The sequence below is a fragment of the Oncorhynchus tshawytscha genome, linkage group LG16 (genome assembly GCF_018296145.1).
Source record: "Oncorhynchus tshawytscha isolate Ot180627B linkage group LG16, Otsh_v2.0, whole genome shotgun sequence".
In the NCBI taxonomy this organism is placed as follows: Eukaryota; Metazoa; Chordata; class Actinopteri; order Salmoniformes; family Salmonidae; genus Oncorhynchus; species Oncorhynchus tshawytscha.
Genome location: NC_056444.1, coordinates 6,980,314 through 7,002,063, shown reverse-complemented (window position 1 = coordinate 7,002,063; position 21,750 = coordinate 6,980,314). Strand labels below are relative to the sequence as shown.

Here is a 21,750-nt window from a genome sequence, read left to right as displayed (position 1 = left end):
GCTAGCTGCAGGATCGGGGTAGCCTAGTGGTTAGTGTAGAGGTGGAAGGGTAGCCTAGTGGTTAGAGTGTTGGACTAGTAACCGGAAGGTTGCAAGTTCAAACCCCCGAGCTGACAAGGTACAAATCTGTCGTTCTGCCCCTGAACAGGCAGTTAACCCACTGTTCCTAGGCTGTCATTGAAAATAAGAATTTGTTCCTAGTTAAATAAAAGGTCAAATCAAAAACAGCAGAGAAGTTTAGCATTGTTGTTGCAGAAGTCGGACTGATAGTGCTTTGCCGACTCTACCTTGAAAAATAAAAAGGTCCTTTACACTTGAGCTGACAATCAGTGTTTACAATCCCACAAGGAAATTGCCTTTATAAAAAATAAACGCACATTGTCAGTAGCGCAGTTTGAATGAATCCCAGCCAAAGTCTCACAACCAGAGAACAGCATGATTTTAGAATAATTTTTATTTGAGCTTCCACAAGATCCACTTCCAATGAGAAACAGATTTAAGTACATCTCTTCTCACATTTCATTTACACCATGGATGGGCTCAGACACGAGGGCCTAAAATAGCTAAAGATGGCAAGTCCGGCACACTTTGGGTAAATAAATAAAATGACAACATAAAATGTGTATATTGACCTGCATACAGTGAATGCAGATGAATTCCTTCACAACTCACAGAGGATGAATCCATTTTGTATTTAGATTATATGTGTATATTAAAAATGTGTATGGTTTTTAAATGATAAACTCATATTTTATGGTCGGCGTTTCTATCACTAATATTCTGCTCAGTGAAAAAGGCTATAGGTCAAGTAGGATCAGATCTGCAAACCAATTGTTTTCCCTCATAACTTGGATAGCATACCAAATACACGATGAGGCTTTCATGCACAAAATTGCTAAAGAAAAAAAAAACAATTGTGTGATATAAGAAGATCCTATTGGCTGAGGACTATTGGGGGCGGGGCGTTTCACTTGAACGACCCTCCAAGTCGTAATTACAAAATGCGTTTTTGTTTGTTAACAAAGACATTTAACCACCCCTTTTCAACCCAAAGTTAACAATAAATAAATTTGACAATTACAAACTTATCAATGTGGATACCGTAGCTAGTTTGACCATATTGGCAATGTTTAGCAAGCTAGCTAACTTAATTATTAGCAATGTTAGCTAGCTTCTTATTGGTTCAAGAATTGGTCCGACTTCAAAAGCACATATCGGATTTACAACCTCCCACTTTCCCAGGAGCACGTTAATGCATCATAATGCAGCACTTTCTTGATCAATACTGTATATACAAACTTTAAGGGGGAAAACTTGAAGGGGGGGACGACGACAACAATGTTGATATCAAAAAAACGAAAATCCTGGCATTGAAAGGGCATTTTGAGCTCAGGGTGTTGAAATGAACCTTGCTATGGGCTTTTGTCGCTTGACAAAGCTGCCGTACGGGAATGCCTGCCCAACATGAATGGTTCAGACAGAGGAGTCAGAGGTTCAGAGGGATAAAACGAGGTGCGACTATGAGCTAGTCAGTCATTTACGTTGAGGGGGAAGAAACCTATAAAGCCTCTAAAGGCCACTCTATTGTACATCTTCAAATTTACATAATTCAGATAATATGTCTTACAGGGTTGGGCTCAATTCCATTTTAATTCCAGTCAATTCAGGAAGTACGATGAAATTCCAATTCCTATTATCTTCAATGCTTTTCCATTGAGGAACATTTTGAATCGGAATTTGATTTACTTTCTGAATTGACTAGAATTGAAATGGAATTGACCCCAACCCTGACGTCTAACTGTCTCTGACTAGGCTTCTCTCAGCGAGTCATCTAGGGTCCAGGGCCTTGCCCTCTAGGACCAGCTTGATCTCTTTGGCATCCAGAGTTTCGTACGTTAGCAGAGCCTCGGCCAGCGTCTTGTGCTCATCGCTGTAGGTCTTCAAGAGGTTTTTGGCTCGCTCATACGAGTCCTGGATAGGAGAGAGAGAATGAACGTCAAAGAAAAACAGAATGTAATCTTTAACTAGGAAAGTTAGTTAAGAAAAAAAAATCTTATTTACAATGACGGCCTACACCGGCCAAGCCCGACGCTGGGCCAATTGTGCGCCGCCCTATGGGACTCAATCACGGCCAGTTTTGATACAGCTCGGAATCAAACCAGGGTGTCTGTAGTGACACCTCTAGCACTGAGAAGCAGTGTCTTAGACCGCTGCGCCACTCGGGAGCCCCGGATTATTATCACACTTCTGTTTTCATAAGAATGAATATTGAAGAAACTATTATTTAAAGTTAAACGATTATTGGTTGGTTAATACGAAAATTAACTATATATACACACACACACATATATATATATATATATATATATATATATATATATATATATATATATATATATATATATATATATACACATATACATACACACACACACACACACACACACACACACACACATACATACATACATACATACATACATACATACATACATACATACATACATACATATATATACACATATATATACATATACATATATATACATATACATATATATATACATATATATATACATATGTATACATATACATATATATATACATATATATATACATATGTATACATATATATATATACATATATATATATACACATATGTATACATATATACATATACACACATATATATATACACACATATACATATACATATATATATATACACATATACACACACACACACACACACACACACACACACACACTGAACAAAAATATAAACGCAACATGTAAAGTGTTGGTCTCATGTTTCATGAGCTGAAATTAAAAATCCCAGAAATGTTCCATACGCACAAAAAGCTTCTCTCTCTCTCAGATGTTATGCAGAAATTTGTTTATATCCTTGTTAGTGAAAATTTCTCCTTTGCCAAGATAATCCATCCACCTGACAGGTATATCAAGAAGCTGCTTATTACATAGGTTCACCTTGTGCTGGGGATAATGAAAGGCCACTAAAATGTGAAGTTGTGTCACACAACACAATGCCACAGATGTCTCAAGTTGAGGGAGCGTGCAATTGGCACACTGACTGCAGGAATGTCCACCAGAGCTGTTGCCAGATAATATCTCTACCATAACCCAACTCCAACGTCATTTTAAAGAATTTGGCAGTACGTCTCCAACCGGCTTCACAATCGCAGACCACATGTAACCACTAGAACCCAGGACCACCCGAGAACAGCCACCCGGACAGCTTATGAAACTGGGTTTGCAAAAAATATATATATTCTGAACAAACTGTCAGAAACCGTCTCAGGGAAGCTCATCTGCATGCTAGTCGTCCTCACCTCACCAGGGTCTTGACCTGACTGCAGTTCAGTGAGCAAATGTTCACCTTCGATGGCCACTGGCACGCTGGAGAAGTGAGCTCCTCGCGGTTGAATCACAGTTCCAACTGTACCGGGCAGACGGTGTATATGGCGTCGTGTGGGCGAGCGGTTTGTTGATGTCAACGTTGTGAACAGAGTGCCCTATGGTGGTGGTGGGGTTATGTTATGGACAGGCATAAGCTACAGACAATGAACACAATTGCATTTTATCGATGGCAATTTGAATGCACAGAGATACCGTGACGAGATCCTGAGGCCAATTGTTGTGTCATTCATCCGCCGCCATCACCTCATGTTTCAGCATGATAACGCACAGCCCCATGTCGCAAGGATCTGTACACAATTACTGGAAGCTAAAAATGTCCCAGTTCTTCCATGGCCTGCATTTTTATTTTATTTATTTTTATTTCACCTTTATTTAACCAGGTAGGCTAGTTGAGAACAAGTTCTCATTTGCAACTGCTACCTGGCCAAGATAAAGCAAAGCAGTGTGAGCAGACAACACAGAGTTACACATGGAGTAAACAATTAACAAGTCAATAACACAGTAGAAAACAAAGGGGGAGTCTATATACAATGTGTGCAAAAGGCATGAGGAGGTAGGCGAATAATTACAATTTTGCAGATTAACACTGGAGTGATAAATGATCAGATGGTCATGTACAGGTAGAGATATTGGTGTGCAAAAGAGCAAGTAAATAAATAAAAACAGTATGGGGATGAGGTAGGTGAAAATGTGTGGGCTATTTACCAATAGACTATGTACAGCAGCAGCGATCGGTTAGCTGCTCAGATAGCTGATGTTTGAAGTTGGTGAGGGAGATAAAAGTCTCCAACTTCAGCGATTTTTTGCAATTCGTTCCAGTCACAGGCAGCAGAGTACTGGAACGAAAGGCGGCCAAATGAGGTGTTGGCTTTAGGGATGATCAGTGAGATACACCTGCTGGAGCGCGTGCTACGGATGGGTGTTGCCATCGTGACCAGTGAACTGAGATAAGGCGGAGCTTTACCTAGCATGGACTTGTAGATGACCTGAGCCAGTGGGTCTGGCGACGAATATGTAACGAGGGCCAGCCGACTAGAGCATACAGGTCGCAGTGGTGGGTGGTATAAGGTGCTTTAGTGACAAAACGGATGGCACTGTGATAAACTGCATCCAGCTTGCTGAGTAGAGTGTTGGAAGCCATTTTGTAGATGACATCGCCGAAGTCGAGGATCAGAAGGATAGTCAGTTTTACTAGGGTAAGCTTGGCGGCGTGAACATACTCCCCAGACATACTCCCCAGACATGTCTCCCATTGAGCATGTGTGGGATGCTCTGGATCAATGTGTTCCAGTTCCCAAGAATATCCAGCAACTTCGCACAAGCATTGAAGAGGAGTGGGACAACGTTCCACAATCAACAGCCTGATCAACTCTATGTGAAGGAGATGTATCTCTCTGGATGAGTCAAATGGTCACAACAGATACTGACTGGTTTTCTGATCCACGCCCTTACTTTTTTTTTAAGGTATCTGTGACCAACAGATGCATATCTGTATTCCCAATTGTGAAATCCATCGACTGGGCCTAATTAATTTAACTTTTTATGGCTGCAGGGGCAGTATTGAGTAGCTTGGATGAAAAGGTGCCCATTGTAAACGGCCAGCTCCTCAGTCCCAGTGGCTAATATATGCATATTATTATTAGTATTGGATAGAAAACTCTCTGAAGTTTCCAAAACTGTCAAAATATTGTCTGAGTATAACAGAACTGATATTGCAGGCGAAACCCTGAGAAAAACAGGAAAACAGAAAGTGGCTTCTATTTTGAAAACTACATGTTCCATAGCCTCCCTTTGCTGGATATGATCAAGATTCCTTTTCCTATCGCTTCCTCAAGGTGTCAGTCTTCAGACATAGTTTCAGGCTTTTATTTTTAAAAATGAGCCAGAACGATAACATCGCGTCAACTGGTCACATGAGTTTTGCTCACGCAACAGAGTTTGGATAGGTATTGTTTTCCCCTCTCCTACTGTAAAATACATTTGCGGTTGATATATTATCGATTATATATTTTAAAAACAACCTGAGGATTGATTATCAAAAACGTTTGACATGTTTCTGTGGACATTATGGAAACTATTTGGAATTTGTCTGTGTTGTCGTGACCGCTCTTTCCTGTGGATTTCTGAACATAACGCGACAAACAAACGGAGGTATTTTGGATGTAAAAAATAATCTTTATGGAACAAAAGGAACATTTGTTGTGTAACTGGGAGTCTTGTGAGTGAAAACATTTGAAGATCAAATGATTAATTTGATTGTTTTTCGTGACCAAGCTTCCTGATGCTAAGTGTACTTAATGTTTTGTCGTGCGATCGATAAACTTACACTTGGATTGCTTTCGCGATAAAGCATAATTTCAAAATCTGACACGACAGGTGGATTAACATATGGTTGAGATGTGTTTTCCTATATTGCACTTGTGATTTCATGAATATAAATATTTATAGTAATATTTATTGTATGTAGCGCTATGCTATTCAGCGGTTGTTGATGACACTTATCCCGATTGCAGCCATAACAAGTTAAATTGACTGATTACCTTATGAACTGTAACTCAAAAATCGTAAAAATTGTTGCGTTTATATTTTTGTTTAGTGTAGGTAGGATTTGACATAATTAAAAAAAAAAAAATTTTTTAAGTGCAGTGGGGGAAGGTTGGGAAGCTTACCTTGAGCAGGACCCTGACTTCCTGTTCGATGGCAGCCTGCGTCTCAGGGCTCTGTTTGGTTACTTCAGCATAGGTCATGACACCAAGCTGAAACAATACGTTTTAGTAGTCTCAGGGTTAGGGGCACAGCAACAGTCTCAGGGTTAGGGGCACAGCAGACCACGTATGCAGTAGCTACTCTAAGGCTCTGCGATAGACTAGCGCCCTATCCAGGGAGAGTACTTGTACATCAAGCTTCCTCACGCTACAGAAATATGAGATAGGTTCCTGCTCCTGTGAGCCATTCCGGCACGACCAAGCCAAGGCTTCTTCCTTATAGTAATGAACAAAATAAGAAAGCATGGGTTGCCAGGTCTGTAGCACAGTAAATCAGTCACTCATTTCAGGGTTGGCAGGGCAGGTTAAGTAAATGGTTGGATCGAAATAGTCAGAGAGCTGGAGGACACTGATGAGGTTACATAAAACACACGCATATACACACACACACACACACACACACACACACACACACACACACACACACACACCTCTAATCTAATAGCTCCTCCTTATGCGTTTCAAAATGACATTTGGCACAATAATTATTATTATATATATTTTTAACTAGGTAAGTCAGTTAAGAACAAATTCTTATTAACAATGACGGCCTAGGAACAGTGGGTTAACTGCCTTGTTTAAGGGCAGAAGGACAGATTTGTACCTTTACCTAATCCTCGGGGATTCGATCTAGCAACCTTTCGGTTACTGACCCAACGCTCAAACCACTAGGCTTCCTGCCGCCCCCAAAACTGGGCTGTCTTATGTTTGCATGATAAGTTCCGTGGTCGCCATGGCACCGCGAGGAAGCCTTGGCAGAGAGCTCCTGTACATTTAAGAATATTTTGTTGTTTTAGGTGTTTATTGTATTTTTTTTTTTTATAACTTCTTACTGAGATAAAATATCTGGTGGTCTTGACCCAAAGTTGCTGGACTAAAGGCAAGCAAAACATTTTTTTATTTTATTCTGGCTAGATAGCTATGCTAGATAGCTATGCTAGATAGCTATGCTAGCTGGCTCTGCGATCATTTGAACGATGCATCTCAATAACCCACACAGCACCGGGCGGCTTTCTACACTGCTTTTGTTTTTGGTTCCACTTGCCCCGGTTTATGGAACGTGATGAGGGGATGCAGTTCGCCTCATAGGGTGACTATACCAGACTACCACTACTGATGCTACGGTCTGTAGATACAAGGTGAGTAGCATCCTCAGACTACCGTCTGTAGATATTACGGTCTGTAGATACGAGGTGAGTAGCATCCTCAGACTACGGTCTGTAGATACTATGGTCTGTAGATACGAGGTGAGTGGCAGAGTAAATCTCTCAGGGTTGAGTCGGAACAAAGTCTAGAATGTGTCGGCACATGTACAACATGGCTGAGAGATCCCTCCAATCACGTGCAATTGCTTGAGAATGGCAACGCTGCCTTCTAAATTTATGGATACGACCTTTGGTGAAATTAAATGAATTTAGACCATCTAAAATGCAGACTACTAGAGAAAAAAGAAACGCAGTTAGGAACGATTTGTGTAGACTCATCTTCAATCTACCATTTTACGTGCACGAGGTATAATCTCTTACCTTGTCACTCATTCCGAACCTGGTCACCATCATCTTGGCTATTCTGGTCGCCCCGTCAAAGTCGCTTGACGCTCCTGGAAAACAGAGCCGCCACAATACAAGAGTACGGATGAGGGCTGGAGAAACCACAATACAAGAGTACGGATGAGGGCTGGAGAAACCACAATACAAGAGTACGGATGAGGGATGGAGAAACCACAATACAAGAGTACGGATGAGGGCTGGGGAAACCACAATACAAGTGTACGGATGAGGGCTGGAGAAACCACAACACAATAGGGATGAGGGCTGGAGAAAAACCACAATACAAGAGTACGGATGAGGGCTGGAGAAACCACAATACAAGAGTACGGATGAGGGCTGGAGAAACCACAATACAAGAGTACGGATGAGGGCTGGAGAAACCACAATACAAGAGTACGGATGAGGGCTGGAGAAACCACAATACAAGAGTACGGATGAGGGCTGGAGAAACCACAATACAAGAGTACGGATGAGGGCTGGAGAAACCACAATACAAGAGTAGGGATGAGGGCTGGAGAAACCACAATACAAGAGTACGGATGAGGGATGGGGCTTGAGAAATATAACCACTCAAATTCATAGACAGAGCTAAGGATGCATCCACGTTATCCAAATAGTTGAGGCTATACAGCGTTTGTTGACAACTGTATTGTTTACATACAACGGAGTAACTCCAGGTTATTTTGGACTCTGATGGGGTACGACAGTTAAACTAAGCTTATTTAGAAGTTATATTCTTCAAGAATCAACTGATTATACATCAATCATTTAGAAATCCCAAAATTGATGTAGCAATATGCTCTATAGCTAAAGCCCAACCGATCTAGGTTCCCCCCCCTTACCAGTCGTGATGTAATCGTCGCCAAAGATGAGCTCCTCGGCCACGCGGCCTCCCATGCTGACGTCCATCTGGGCCAGGAGCTGAGCCCGCGTCTCACTCCAACGGTCATTCTCTGGGAGCATGGACACCTAAACAGACAGATGGATGGTCTCAGACTAGTCGTTCGTTTGGTAAACCAATGTTCCCCTCTTGATCTGTTTTAAGTCAAGCCTCCTGGAGCTGCCAACATCCAAACATTTTAAAACGGAGGCCAACTTCTTTCAGGAAGTCCATGGCAACAGCACTAGAGGGGGGGGGGAGGTTAAAACAGAGGCCAACTTCTTCTTCTTCTCCATGGCAGCAGCACTAAGGGGGGTAAAGTAATGGCAGAAGGGACAATGCAACTATTCTGCAAGGTATTTTACTATATAATGGAACCCGTTTAGCTTCGCAATGCAATGCAAAACACGGATGAAATGTAACAAACTATGACATTGCTAAATCAGAGATGTTATGTCAAAGCAAGTGGGGTGATTCCATGGTAATATACCACAGCTTCAAACACTTCCTGGCCAATCAAAATGCAATGCTCAGTACTACTCACATGGCCAAGAGTGGGTCCTCTGGGCATGATGGTTGCCTTGTTGATGGGCATGGCGTCTTTGGTGTAATAGGCCACAATGGCGTGGCCTGACTCGTGGTAGGCTGTGATTTGCTTGTTCTTCTTATCAATGTCCACACTCCTGCGCTCAGGACCTTCAGTATAAAAGAGAGACAAGAGGTCCCACTTTGATGAATTAAAAACACACGTCATTCATATTACTGTCGTGCAGGTTTACTCCAGTTTCGTTATATTTGGGAACTCCAACCTGAAAGATAGGACCACCAACTCCTGGGAAAATATCTGTCCGAGAGAATGAGAGGGATGCTGACCAGACAGGCATTCTAACAGTCTACATTAGAATGTCTCTTAACCAGAGACTCTTTGTCATCAAGCTCTCTCACATGGCAGGGTGTGTGTGTGTGTGTGTGTGTGTGTAATATATATATATATATATATATATATATAAATAAATGGACCAGTCAAAAGTTGACACACCTACTCATTCCAGGGATTTTCTTTATTTTGTACTATTTTCTAAATTGTAGAATAACAGTGAAGACATCAATACTATGACATAACACAATATGGAATCATGTAGTAAACAAAATAAAGTGTTTTAAGAAACAAATCAAAATATATTTGATATTTTTTGTATCATCACTATGGTGATGAGGGGTGGCAGGTAGCCTAGTGGTTAGAGTGTAGAGGTGGTAGGTAGCCTAGTGGTTAGAGTGTAGAGGCGGCAGGTAGCCTAGTGGTTAGAGTGTAGAGGCGGCAGGTAGCCTAGTGGTTAGAGTGTAGAGGTGGCAGGTAGCCTAGTGGTTAGAGTGGAGGGGTGGCAGGTAAGCCTAGTGGTTAGAGTGTAGAGGAGGCAGGTAGCCTAGTGGTTAGAGTGTAGAGGCGGCAGGTAGCCTAGTGGTTAGAGTGTAGAGGTGGCAGGTAGCCTAGTGGTTAGAGTGTAGAGGTGGCAGGTAGCCTAGTGGTTAGAGTGTAGGGGTGGCAGGTAGCCTAGTGGTTAGAGTGTAGAGGTGGCAGGTAGCCTAGTGGTTAGAGTGGAGGGGTGGCAGGTAGCCTAGTGGTTAGAGTGTAGAGGTGGCAGGTAGCCTAGTGGTTAGAGTGTAGAGGCGGCAGGTAGCCTAGTGGTTAGAGTGTAGAGGCGGCAGGTAGCCTAGGGGTTAGAGTGTAGAGGCGGCAGGTAGCCTAGTGGTTAGAGTGTAGAGGCGGCAGGTAATCCTAGTGGTTAGAGTGTAGAGGCGGCAGGTAGCCTAGTGGTTAGAGTGTAGAGGCGGCAGGTAGCCTAGTGGTTAGAGCGGTGGACTAGTAACTGAAAGGTTGCTAGATCGAATCCCCGAGCTGACAAGGTAAAAATCTGTCGTTCTGCCACTGGACAAGGCAGTTAACCCACTGTTCCCTGGTAGGCCGTCATTGTAAATAAGAATTTGTTCTTAATTGACTTGTCTAGTTAAATAAATAAAAATAAATGGTCACGCCACCAATAAAATCTACAACCTGGAGTATGTGCCAATCAGAGTAGGGGAAGCCATTTAAAGATGGGCGTAGACAATCTAGAAGTAAGACTAGGAAACAATAGTGGCAGAATGCAAAAAGGTGTTAGTCACTCCTCTTTATGTAAATGACCATGTATGATGTGTCAAACTGAAACTGTATATAAGGAGAGCGCCGAGTCTGGGACAGGCAGTTGCTCCGCGGACCAGCTCTGCTTGTTACTTTGTCAGAAAGTAAAATTCTAAACTCACAAGCTCCAGAGTCTAAGACATATTATTAAGAAGTATTACATTTGTAACATTTGTAACAGTTACATTTGTGTTGCTTCTTAATGGGTCCTGCTAGCACAAACACCTCTCTGAAGGAAGGTTCCTCTATATCATATATATATATATAATATATATATATAGATATGATAGATATATATATATAGAGAGATAGATATCTATCTGTCAAATAAAATGTTATTGGTCACATACACATGGTTAGCAGATGTTAACACGAGTGTGGCGAAATGTGTGTGCGTGCGTGTGTGCGTGCGTGCGTGTGCACCCACCCATGAGGATCTTGTCCTTGGAGAACTCCAGTTCCTTCATGGTGACGTGGTCGAGGCCGTCCACCGCTGCCTTCAGGGCTGCCTGGTTCACCAGGTTCTCCAGCTCCGCCCCCGTGAAGCCCACCGTCCCCCTGGCAATGATCGCCGCGTTCACGTCTGAACACACAACCGGCAGGGCCAAAAGGAGAATGTTGTCAGTCCAAAACAGTGGGCTCTTTCATGCAGCAAATGTGTGTGTGTGTGTGTGGGGGGGGGTAGCCATGACACCTAGTGATCAGAACCTCTCGACGAGGCGGCTAGGTTTAACGTCGCTATGATACATTAGTCAGCTGATATACAGTCTATGCCAGGGGTTTTTCAAACGTCTCCTCGGGGACCCGAGATGGTTCAGGGCTACAACAACATTGTGAAACGTCTGGGGGTTCCTCAAGGAGAGATCTGAAAGCCACTGATCCAAGCAACTGATTTGAGACCTACTGGGATCCACTTTGATCTTCTGCAGGTACCAGTTGAGGATCTCCGTACGTCCTTTCACGTCTGGACGAGGGACGGTCACTTGCATGTCAAACCTCCCCGGACGTACCAGGGCACTAAAAAAAAGACAGAAGAGCAATGGGGCTAATAAATCCAGACAGCAATGGGGCTAATAAATCCAGACAGCAATGGGGCTAATAAATCCAGACAGCAATGGGGCTAATAAATCCAGACAGCAATGGGGCTAATAAATCCAGACAGCAATGGGGCTAATAAATCCAGACAGCAATGGGGCTAATAAATCCAGACAGCAATGGGGCTAATAAATCCAGACAGCAATGGGGCTAATAAATCCAGACAGCAATGGGGCTAATAAATCCAGACAGCAATGGGGCTAATAAATCCAGACAGCAATGGGGCTAATAAATCCAGACAGCAATGGGGCTAATAAATCCAGACAGCAATGGGGCTAATAAATCCAGACAGCAATGGGGCTAATAAATCCAGACAGCAATGGGCCTAATGATCCAGACAATGGGGCAATGGATCCAGACAGCAATGGGCCTAATGATCCAGACAGCAATGGATCCAGACAGCAATGGGCCTAATGATCCAGAGACAGCAATGGGCCTAATGATCCAGACAGCAATGGGCCTAATGATCCAGACAGCAATGGGCCTAATGATCCAGACAGCAATGGGCCTAATGATCCAGACAGCAATGGGCCTAATGATCCAGACAGCAATGGGCCTAATGATCCAGACAGCAATGGGCCTAATGATCCAGACAGCAATGGGCCTAATGATCCAGACAGCAATGGGCCTAATGATCCAGACAGCAATGGGGCTAATGATCCAGACAGCAATGGGGCTAATGATCCAGAGAGCAATGGGCCTAATGATCCAGACATCAATGGGCTGATGATCCAGAGAGCTGACATGGTTGTATACAATTCGAACAGAGTACAGGCTCCAATCTCAAGTGTGTCAATAACAAATGCATTCTTTAATTTACCTTTTAGCCTTGTGATTCTACAATGAATGTATAAAGCTTCTCCGTCAATGGGAGCAAAATGAAGAGCGGTTCTATTTACAACCTCTTTCTAAAAATAGATTTGTTCCATTTCTACAGCATTTTGCTGGTCCTATGGCCAGTTCAAGAATAACTTTCTTCTGGTGACTTTTCCAGTAATCTCACCGAGGACATCCGAGGACGGCCATGGCAAAAAAGGCAGAATCAGTTATCTGGGCACATGGGAAGTGTAGTTCCCACTGTGCAATTCGTTCCAATGAACCACCCAGCCTTATTACCACATTTCAAGTGTGATTTTGCAACTCGGAGCTAAAATCCAGCGGTCTGAAACTTTAAGACGAGACAGACAACCAGCCAAGTCCTGACAAAGGGACCAAGCAGTAGGGTTGGTAAAAAGCCTACAGAAACACCTGCTACTACCCACTGAAAACATACTTATCCAAAGCCTCAGCAAAGTTTGTAGCGCCGATAACGATGACCCCTTCGTTTGGTTTGAACCTGTGGAGTATCAACACATTGAATGAGAAATGCAAGCCTTGTGATATGCACTAGGTAAACAACAAATTATCTGATGCAATAGCTATATACAGTGTATTCTGAGTTGTTCTGACCCGTCCATCTCTGCCAGTAGCTGGTTGATGGTCTGTCTGGAGTAGGGGTGCATGGGAGACTCAATCCTCTTTCCTCCCACGCTGTCAAGCTCATCAATGAAGACAACACAAGGTGCGTTGGCTTTCGCCTCTTCTGCAGACCAAACAGAAAGAGATTGAGGCTGTGTCCCTCCTTTCCTGTGCTTCATGGACACTGATCAAGTAGTACTTGATTAGTTGAAAGCCATATTGTGGAATGACTGTGATGCAGAGGGGTTATTGTTTTATTTAACCTGGTCGGTATTCCATGAGGGACCACGCCAGAAACGAATGGAATCACTAACGCCGGAAACGAATCACTAACGTCGGAAACTAATGGAACCACTAACGCCGGAAACGAACCACTAACGCCAGAAACGAACCACTAACGTCGGAAACGAATGGAACCACCAACGTCGGAAACAAACCACTAACGTCGGAAACGAATGGAGTCACCAACGTCGGAAACGAACCACTAACGCCGGAAACGAACCACTAACGCCGGAAACGAATGGAACCACCAACGTCGGAAACGAACCACTAACGGAAACACACTAACGTCGGAAACGAATGGAGTCACTAACGCCGGAAACGAATCACTAACGGCGGAAACGAACCACTAACGTTGGAAACGAATGGAACCACTAACGCCGGAAACTAATGGAATCACTAACGCCGGAAACGAATCACTAACGCCGGAAACGAATGGAATCACTAACGCCGGAAACGAATGGAATCACTAACGCCGGAAACGAATGGAATCACTAACGCCGGAAACGAATGGAATCACTAACGCCGGAAACGAATGGAATCACTAACGCCGGAAACGAATGGAATCACTAACGCCGGAAACGAATGGAATCACTAACGCCGGAAACTAATGGAATCACTAACGCCGGAAACGAATGGAATCACTAACGCCGGAAACTAATGGAATCACTAACGCCGGAAACTAATGGAATCACTAACGCCGGAAACTAATGGAATCACTAACGCCGGAAACTAATGGAATCACTAACGCCGGAAACTAATGGAATCACTAACGCCGGAAACTAATGGAATCACTAACGCCGGAAACGAACCACTAACGCCGGAAACTAATGGAACCACTAACGCCGGAAACTAATGGAACCACTAACGCCGGAAACGAATGGAACCACTAACGCCGGAAACTAATGGAATCACTAACGCCGGAAACTAATGGAATCACTAACGCCGGAAACTAATGAACCACTAACGCCGGAAACGAACCACTAACGCCGGAAACGAACCACTAACGCCGGAAACTAATGGAACCACTAACGCCGGAAACTAATGGAATCACTAACGCCGGAAACTAATGGAATCACTAACGCCGGAAACGAACCACTAACGTCGGAAACGAATGGAGTCACTAACGCCGGAAACGAATGGAGTCACTAATGCCGGAAACGAATGGAATCACTAACGCCGGAAACGAATGGAATCACTAACGCCGGAAACTAATGGAATCACTAACGCCGGAAACGAACCACTAACGCCAGAAACGAACCACTAACGCCAGAAACGAACCACTAACGCCGAAACGAACCACTAACGCCGGAAACTAATGGAACCACTAACGCCGGAAACTAATGGAATCACTAACGCCGGAAACGAACCACTAACGCCGGAAACGAACCACTAACGTCGGAAACGAACCACTAACGCCGGAAACGAATGGAACCACTAACGCCGGAAACGAATGGAACCACTAACGCCGGAAACGAACCACTAACGCCTGAAACTAATGGAATCACTAACGCCGGAAACTAATGGAATCACTAACGCCGGAAACTAATCACTAACGCCGAACCCACTAACGTCGGAAACGAATGGAACCACTAACGCCGGAAACGAACCACTAACGTCGAAACGAATCACTAACGCCGGAAACGAACCACTAACGTCGGAAACGAATGGAACCACTAACGCCGGAAACGAATGGAACCACTAACGCCGGAAACGAACCACTAACGCCTGAAACTAATGGAATCACTAACGCCGGAAACTAATGGAATCACTAACGCCGGAAACTAATGGAATCACTAACGCCGGAAACGAACCACTAACGCCGGAAACGAACGGAATCACTAACGCCGGAAACTAATGGAATCACTAACGCCGGAAACTAATGGAATCACTAACGCCGGAAACTAATGGAATCACTAACGCCGGAAACGAATGGAATCACTAACGCCGGAAACGAACCACTAACGCCGGAAACGAATGGAATCACTAACGTCGGAAACGAATGGAACCACTAACGCCGGAAACGAATGGAACCACTAACGCCGGAAACGAATGGAACCACTAACGCCGGAAACGAATGGAATCACTAACGCCGGAAACGAACCACTAACGTCGGAAACGAATGGAGTCACTAACGCCGGAAACAAATGGAATCACTAACGCCGGAAACGAATGGAATCACTAACGCCGGAAACTAATGGAACCACTAACGCCGGAAACGAATGGAACCACTAACGCCGGAAACGAATGGAATCACTAACGCCGGAAACGAACCACTAACGTCGGAAACGAATGGAGTCACTAACGCCGGAAACAAATGGAACCACTAACGCCGGAAACAAATGGAATCACTAACGCCGGAAACTAATGGAACCACTAACGCCGGAAACGAATGGAACCACTAACGCCGGAAACTAATGGAACCACTAACGCCGGAAACGAATGGAACCACTAACGCCGGAAACGAATGGAACCACTAACGCCGGAAACGAATGGAATCACTAACGCCGGAAACGAACCACTAACGTCGGAAACGAATGGAGTCACTAACGCCCGAAACAAATGGAATCACTAACGTCGGATACAAATGGAATCACATTAAGGTGTTATCCCCTGGGTTGTACTCGGTGCATCTTTTTCCCCAATAAAAAAATCAATCAATCGAACCTATCAGGTCCTTTCACCAATCAGCGATCATGAGTGACAGGGTGAAGGTTGGTCAGTCAGTGTATTGATAACGGTACACAGCCTTTAGATCTGCTCTGGGACTTACTGAAGAGGTTTCTGATGCGGCTAGCTCCGACACCCACAAACATCTCGTCAAACTCGGATCCCGATGCGTAGAAGAAGGGGACGTCGGCCTCCCCGGCTACAGCCCGAGCCAAGAGAGTCTTTCCTGTGCCTGGGGGGCCAATCAGGAGGATGCCTGACAGAACCAGAGGCCACAGAAAAGTGCAACATATGAACACATTGAAAGAAAGATGTAATGGCACTGTGTAAAGAGACCACACAGAAAGATAAGACAAATAAGGACTAAGGAAGTAGCTTTGGCTTGAGGACATCTCTGCTCATCTCATAAGTAAGGAAGTAGCTTTGGCTTGAGGACATCTCTGCTCATTTCATAAGTAAGGAAGTAGCCTTGTGGACATAACTGCTTTCTGTAGTGTGAGGCAGCTTAATGTACAAATACACCCCCTGGACAGGACTGTAGTCTCATCGTAAGGCCTTACCCCCCCAAATCTATCTCCTTAATGCTGAGTGCCAAGTAGACACACATTGGGTCCCATTTTTTACAGTCTTTGGTATGACTCAGCCGGGGATCGAACTCCCATCCTCAAGGCAGAAGCTAAACTAAAAAAGGCCCACTGAGTTAGTAGACGATAAACCGAATGTCTACAGAGTATTCTTCCCATTTACAGAAAGACACCGTACCTTTAGGGAGCTTCCCTCCTAGCACGGTGAACTTCTGGGGGTTTCTGAGGAACTCCACCACGTCTTGCAGTTCATTCTTGGCCTCCTCTACCCCCTTGACGTGCTCAAACGTGACGCTCTTCACCTGAACCGGGTCCACTTGTGAGTCCAGGCCTGATGTGGTGCGGAACCTCACTGTTCAGTGCAAACCCACGACAACTCAATCAGACCACTGACAGACACCACCTGGGAATCTCCAATAGGCCTCTATTTATCATAGAAACTATGCTAGAATAACATTTGTCATGAACTGATTTTCGTTTATACCACTTTCATCTTACACTCAAATATATATTCAAATATCCATTTACTATTGAATCATTCATTGTTAAAATGACCATAGGTGGAGTTTCTAATAAATACTATCATGGACCAGTGCCTGGGCAGCTAGGGGTTGGGCAGCTGGCTGATAATTGATCATAAGGCATGATCAGTGGAATATAGCAGCCAATTCAACAATTGCTCTTGATGAAAAAGCACAACCCCAATGCGATGATTCATGCAAACGTAAGAATTCAATAGAACACAAACCAGCATCAGAAAAGGACCCTTTACCCGAAAGAAACGGGCTTCTTGACAGGCCATAGATTCCCACAACGAGGAGGACCAATAGAATCAGCCTGGTCCTCCTTAGCGAGTCTGTCAATGGGAAGATAGTAAATGAGTTACTGAAACATAAGAGATTAAGTTCAACTCAGCAGTGCCACCTTGTGGACACTTGGTGGAACTGCTAGTGGTGCCCATGGGCTTAGTGCTTCACTGTAACTGGCAGTCATGACTGACTTCAAGGAGGAGCAAATCTGTTACGAGCTGGGGCAGGGTTTGAAATATCAGTCTTCACTTTAAAAATGTTTCTCAATGATGACTAACACCATTCCTTTAAAGATTGTCTTTACTGACTTGTTTAGTTAAATAAAAGTTCAATACAGTTATTTATTTTTTTATGTTGCTTCCTGTTAGTCACTCTAGGAAGGGAATATGCTGAGTGATTAAGATGCCATATATGAAGAAAGTTGTGTGACGTACCGTGTGTCCTCTGAGTGAAGGCCTGGGACCTCATGAAGCCCTCGGTGAAACCAGACTTGAAGGCATCTTGTTGGTCACCTTGCAAGTTCTTCTGTTTTACCACGTGATCCAGACTCTGTGCCTCTGGAGACTTGTCAGGTCTCATGAGGAGACCCTGTGACGGAGGGGGGTGAAATAATGAGAGAGAGAGAGCGCATAATGTATGTGGGTCAGCGGGTGAGAGAAAGAGAGGGAGGAGAAAGCAAGATGTTGAACATGAAAATGAGATGAATGGGCCTAGCCAGAGTGGTTACAAGACATTAAAAAAACAACTCTTTCCACACAAGGGGTCAAAAAACTAAACAGTGTGTGAAGAATCACCACTATAGCATAAAGAACAACAGAAAAAGGGGGTTGGGTCACAATTTTAACCACACGTGCCAATCTTCCCGTCTGAAGGGGAAATTCTGGTAAACTTCAGGACAACAAAACAGATCCAATGAGTTCATTGACCGCATGCCAAACTATGTCTGTCCAAGAAGGGGATTTGTGGAGTACTGATTGCATAGTGTAAGACTTCCTGACCTTCATGAATGCTGAAGTGTAACCTTCTGGTTCTGCCAGCCCCTGGTAACCAGACTCCACACGTCTGCTCTTCCTCAGAGTCTTGAAGCCTCGGTTCTGGACCCTTACTGAAGAAGAGGGGGGGGGGGGTCGCCAAAAACAATACTATTCATTTCACTATGTTATGTCATAGGACTTGTGAGTGGGCGTATTTGATTCACCTGGTGTCGGTGGAGATTTCACTTTGGGACCAATGGAATTCTCTCAAATAGTTGATTATTTTACCATGGTGAATTCCCTATCTTCACTTGAGGGTCACTGGGCACATTCCACAGATGAGGACCACAGATGACACTAAATAAACCAGGTATGGTTCCTTACCAGGCCAGTATTGGAGCTCTGAACAGATGGTGTGTAGAGGACTCTGGTTTGGTCTGTGGAACATTGGCGAGCCAAAAACACCAAACCTTCCGTTTGACAACCCTATAGAAACAAATACACAAGTCAACTGAAGACTATCACAAATACACACATGCAAAAAACAACTGCGTGGTATCATTTTACTACAAATATACACCCTGGAACAAAAACACAGATTCAGCAAATAAAACTACGTCCTCACCATGTTTGTTTTGTAAGAAAGAGTCCGCAGAGATGTGGGACGTCCTCCATATTGAAGCAGCTGGGCCCTCCTCTGAACCCGGTGAGGGCAGTAACCTGTTCACCAGCTCATCCAGCTGACCCACCCTCAGGTCTGATAAGCCCAGGTCCCGGAGGTTCACGGTGGGCTGACTCACCCTCTGTTCTGATAGACCCAGGTCCTGGAGGTTCACAGTGGGAACAGGAAGTCAGTATGAAGGACACATCAACTGTAATAATGAGCAAGCGTTAGCCTGGTCCCAGATCTGTTTGTGGCCAATTCACGGCCACAGGGGTTTCCCTAGGGGAGGGGATGCCGACCAGTCTGGTTTAGCTAAGCTTGCCGTACAATCATTTAATAGTTAGTGGAATTTAAAGAGAGAAAAGTGGTCAAATATAGCAATGCAGTGTGAGTTTGGCTAGCTATGCAAGTCAGGCTCAGTATGAAATGATGTGCTGCAATTGTAAAGGGAATCTACAACATAACTGCTATTATCTTGTAGGAGCCCAAACATCTGCAAATACATTTGACTCCAGTGGCCATGATCTCTAGCCAATTGATAGGCAATAACAACAACACGTATGCATTGGAGAGCTGCGAGTGACAATACATACCTGCAATAATGTAACTTATGCTCAGTGTCCATGGCACATGATATTGCTGTGTTTAGACAACAACACTCTCCCTAACCACAACAAAGACATGTCTGCTTGGGGAGCTGTGCCTAGTCCGATAGACCTGGTGGCCCTGCACACAACAGGATTCCCATAATTCCAATGTTATATGTTAGTCAGTACAAGGTCGCACTGGGGCTCCTGAGGACAGTGGAGGGGGTGGAGCCAGTTGATGCAAGCTATGGCTCTAAAAAGGTAGACACAGCTTGTGTACATTGAGGCTTGTCCAGTCTGAGGGAGAACTGCAGTGGTGTGTCAGGAATAAGCCTTGGCTATGAGAAGAGGAATCCCTGATAACAAATGTACCACCTATGATTGCCATTAAGTAGGCTAATCTTACAGGGGAGAGTCTAACGGGACTTTTCTGACCAGCATCCCATTGACTGCCAGACTAGCCAAAATCTATAACTTGACCCTTACCTTAAATCGAACCAATTTGAAAATTAAATATGGGTTTGCATGTAAGCCACATCCCCTTAGTGTGTTATCGTACCTCTGTGAGCAACAGGTCCTGCTCTGGTGTGACGTATGTCTGCAGGCTCTGGACAGAAGCTGTGGCTGTGGAGCTGGCTGAGTTCTTCAGGGAATGGAGGGCATTGATGAGTTGGCCAATGAGTTGACTCGTTACCTAAGAAGAGTCAAGTGGCAACAGAGATGGACAAATTGGAAATTCATGACATGCATGATTTGTGTAATGTTGGCATATATTGTTCTGATAAACAACATTGCAGGAGGGATAATGATTGCCTGGGTCTAGGTGACCAGCCTACGATATTTCTTTCACTGTGTAATTTACAGCAGATTTGTGAGGCACCCGGGCTAGGGCACTGATGAGGGAAGGTCATTTTGAGTTCAACTTGTAAATATCTTCTAATGAGATCAAAGGCATTACAAGTCCCTGCCATATAGTTACTGGTGTGAAGAGTTGCTTCTAACGTTATGTACTGGCACCGGGCACTGGCCAGGTTTGACATTGGGGGGGGGGGCATTCATTTCTCCTATGTTACCATTTAAAAACAGCCGCCCTCATGCCATTGATTGACATTATTCATTGATATTGTCATTCACAGGCAGGTGTAAAAATCAAGCAATACTTTTTTTTATCGCGATAGCTCGATTATTAAACTGACTGATATGATATGACATAACCAATTCGTCAGCTAGTTTGGTTAGTTACCCTAATTTATAACTAGCTAGCATCAAATTAACTTAACTGTCAAAAAAAATATATCGCTGTGGTGTTAGTATGAACAGACAACTAACGTTAGGAAATACTGAGATTGAGAAATGCGTAACATTACCTACAGTAACTAGTTAACTAAATAAGCTTGATAACAAGAACTAGCTAACAATATTTATGGCTAGATAAATACTTTAAACTTTATAAACAGCCAGCTAGTTATAAAATGTGTTGTCTCGTATATCTAAACGTTAATTAACCAGCACTTTGGAGCAGCTAGGTTACATCAGTCACCTAGATAGGTTATTAAGCAGCTATCCGCTTAGTGTCTTTATTTACCTGTGGCTGGAGCGACGTCGAGAAGGACAACATTATCACAGCAACTTGAGGGTTAGTATGTGAAGACAGACCCTCAATGTTACTGATTATACCAACTCCTCCTGGGCACAGTCCTTTTGTTGTTGTGTTTTTTCTTCTCTCTTGTTACTAAACTGTTACTTTCGTGAAAATGGCTTCTTCCTGAGAGGTCAACATCAACGTGACTTCTGGAAGAAATTACTTCCGGTTTGAA

The 21,750-nt window shown here is 43.9% G+C and overlaps 1 protein-coding gene across 2 annotated transcripts; it reads right to left on the bottom strand.

Moving 5' to 3' along the window:
- Positions 1–436: 436 nt before the first annotated feature.
- LOC112235098 (ATP-dependent zinc metalloprotease YME1L1-like) lies at positions 437–21,703 on the bottom strand. 2 transcript variants are annotated; one of them, XM_042298720.1, is made up of 18 exons: positions 21,519–21,703; positions 20,493–20,627; positions 19,308–19,506; positions 19,067–19,168; positions 18,707–18,813; positions 18,143–18,296; positions 17,648–17,755; positions 17,078–17,251; positions 16,419–16,571; positions 13,358–13,490; positions 13,182–13,244; positions 11,718–11,830; positions 11,241–11,396; positions 9,179–9,330; positions 8,597–8,723; positions 7,731–7,804; positions 6,109–6,195; positions 437–1,971 (listed from the first exon to the last, which is right to left on the bottom strand). In XM_042298720.1, exons 1-18 carry the CDS (start codon positions 21,549–21,551, stop codon positions 1,828–1,830), a joined length of 2,214 nt encoding a protein of 737 aa, XP_042154654.1. In that variant the 5' UTR covers positions 21,552–21,703; the 3' UTR covers positions 437–1,827. The 2 variants fall into 2 exon arrangements, with proteins under 2 accessions (XP_042154654.1, XP_042154655.1); XM_042298721.1 differs by having other exon boundaries at positions 17,672–17,755; positions 21,519–21,702.
- Between the last annotated feature and the right edge of the window lie 47 nt (positions 21,704–21,750).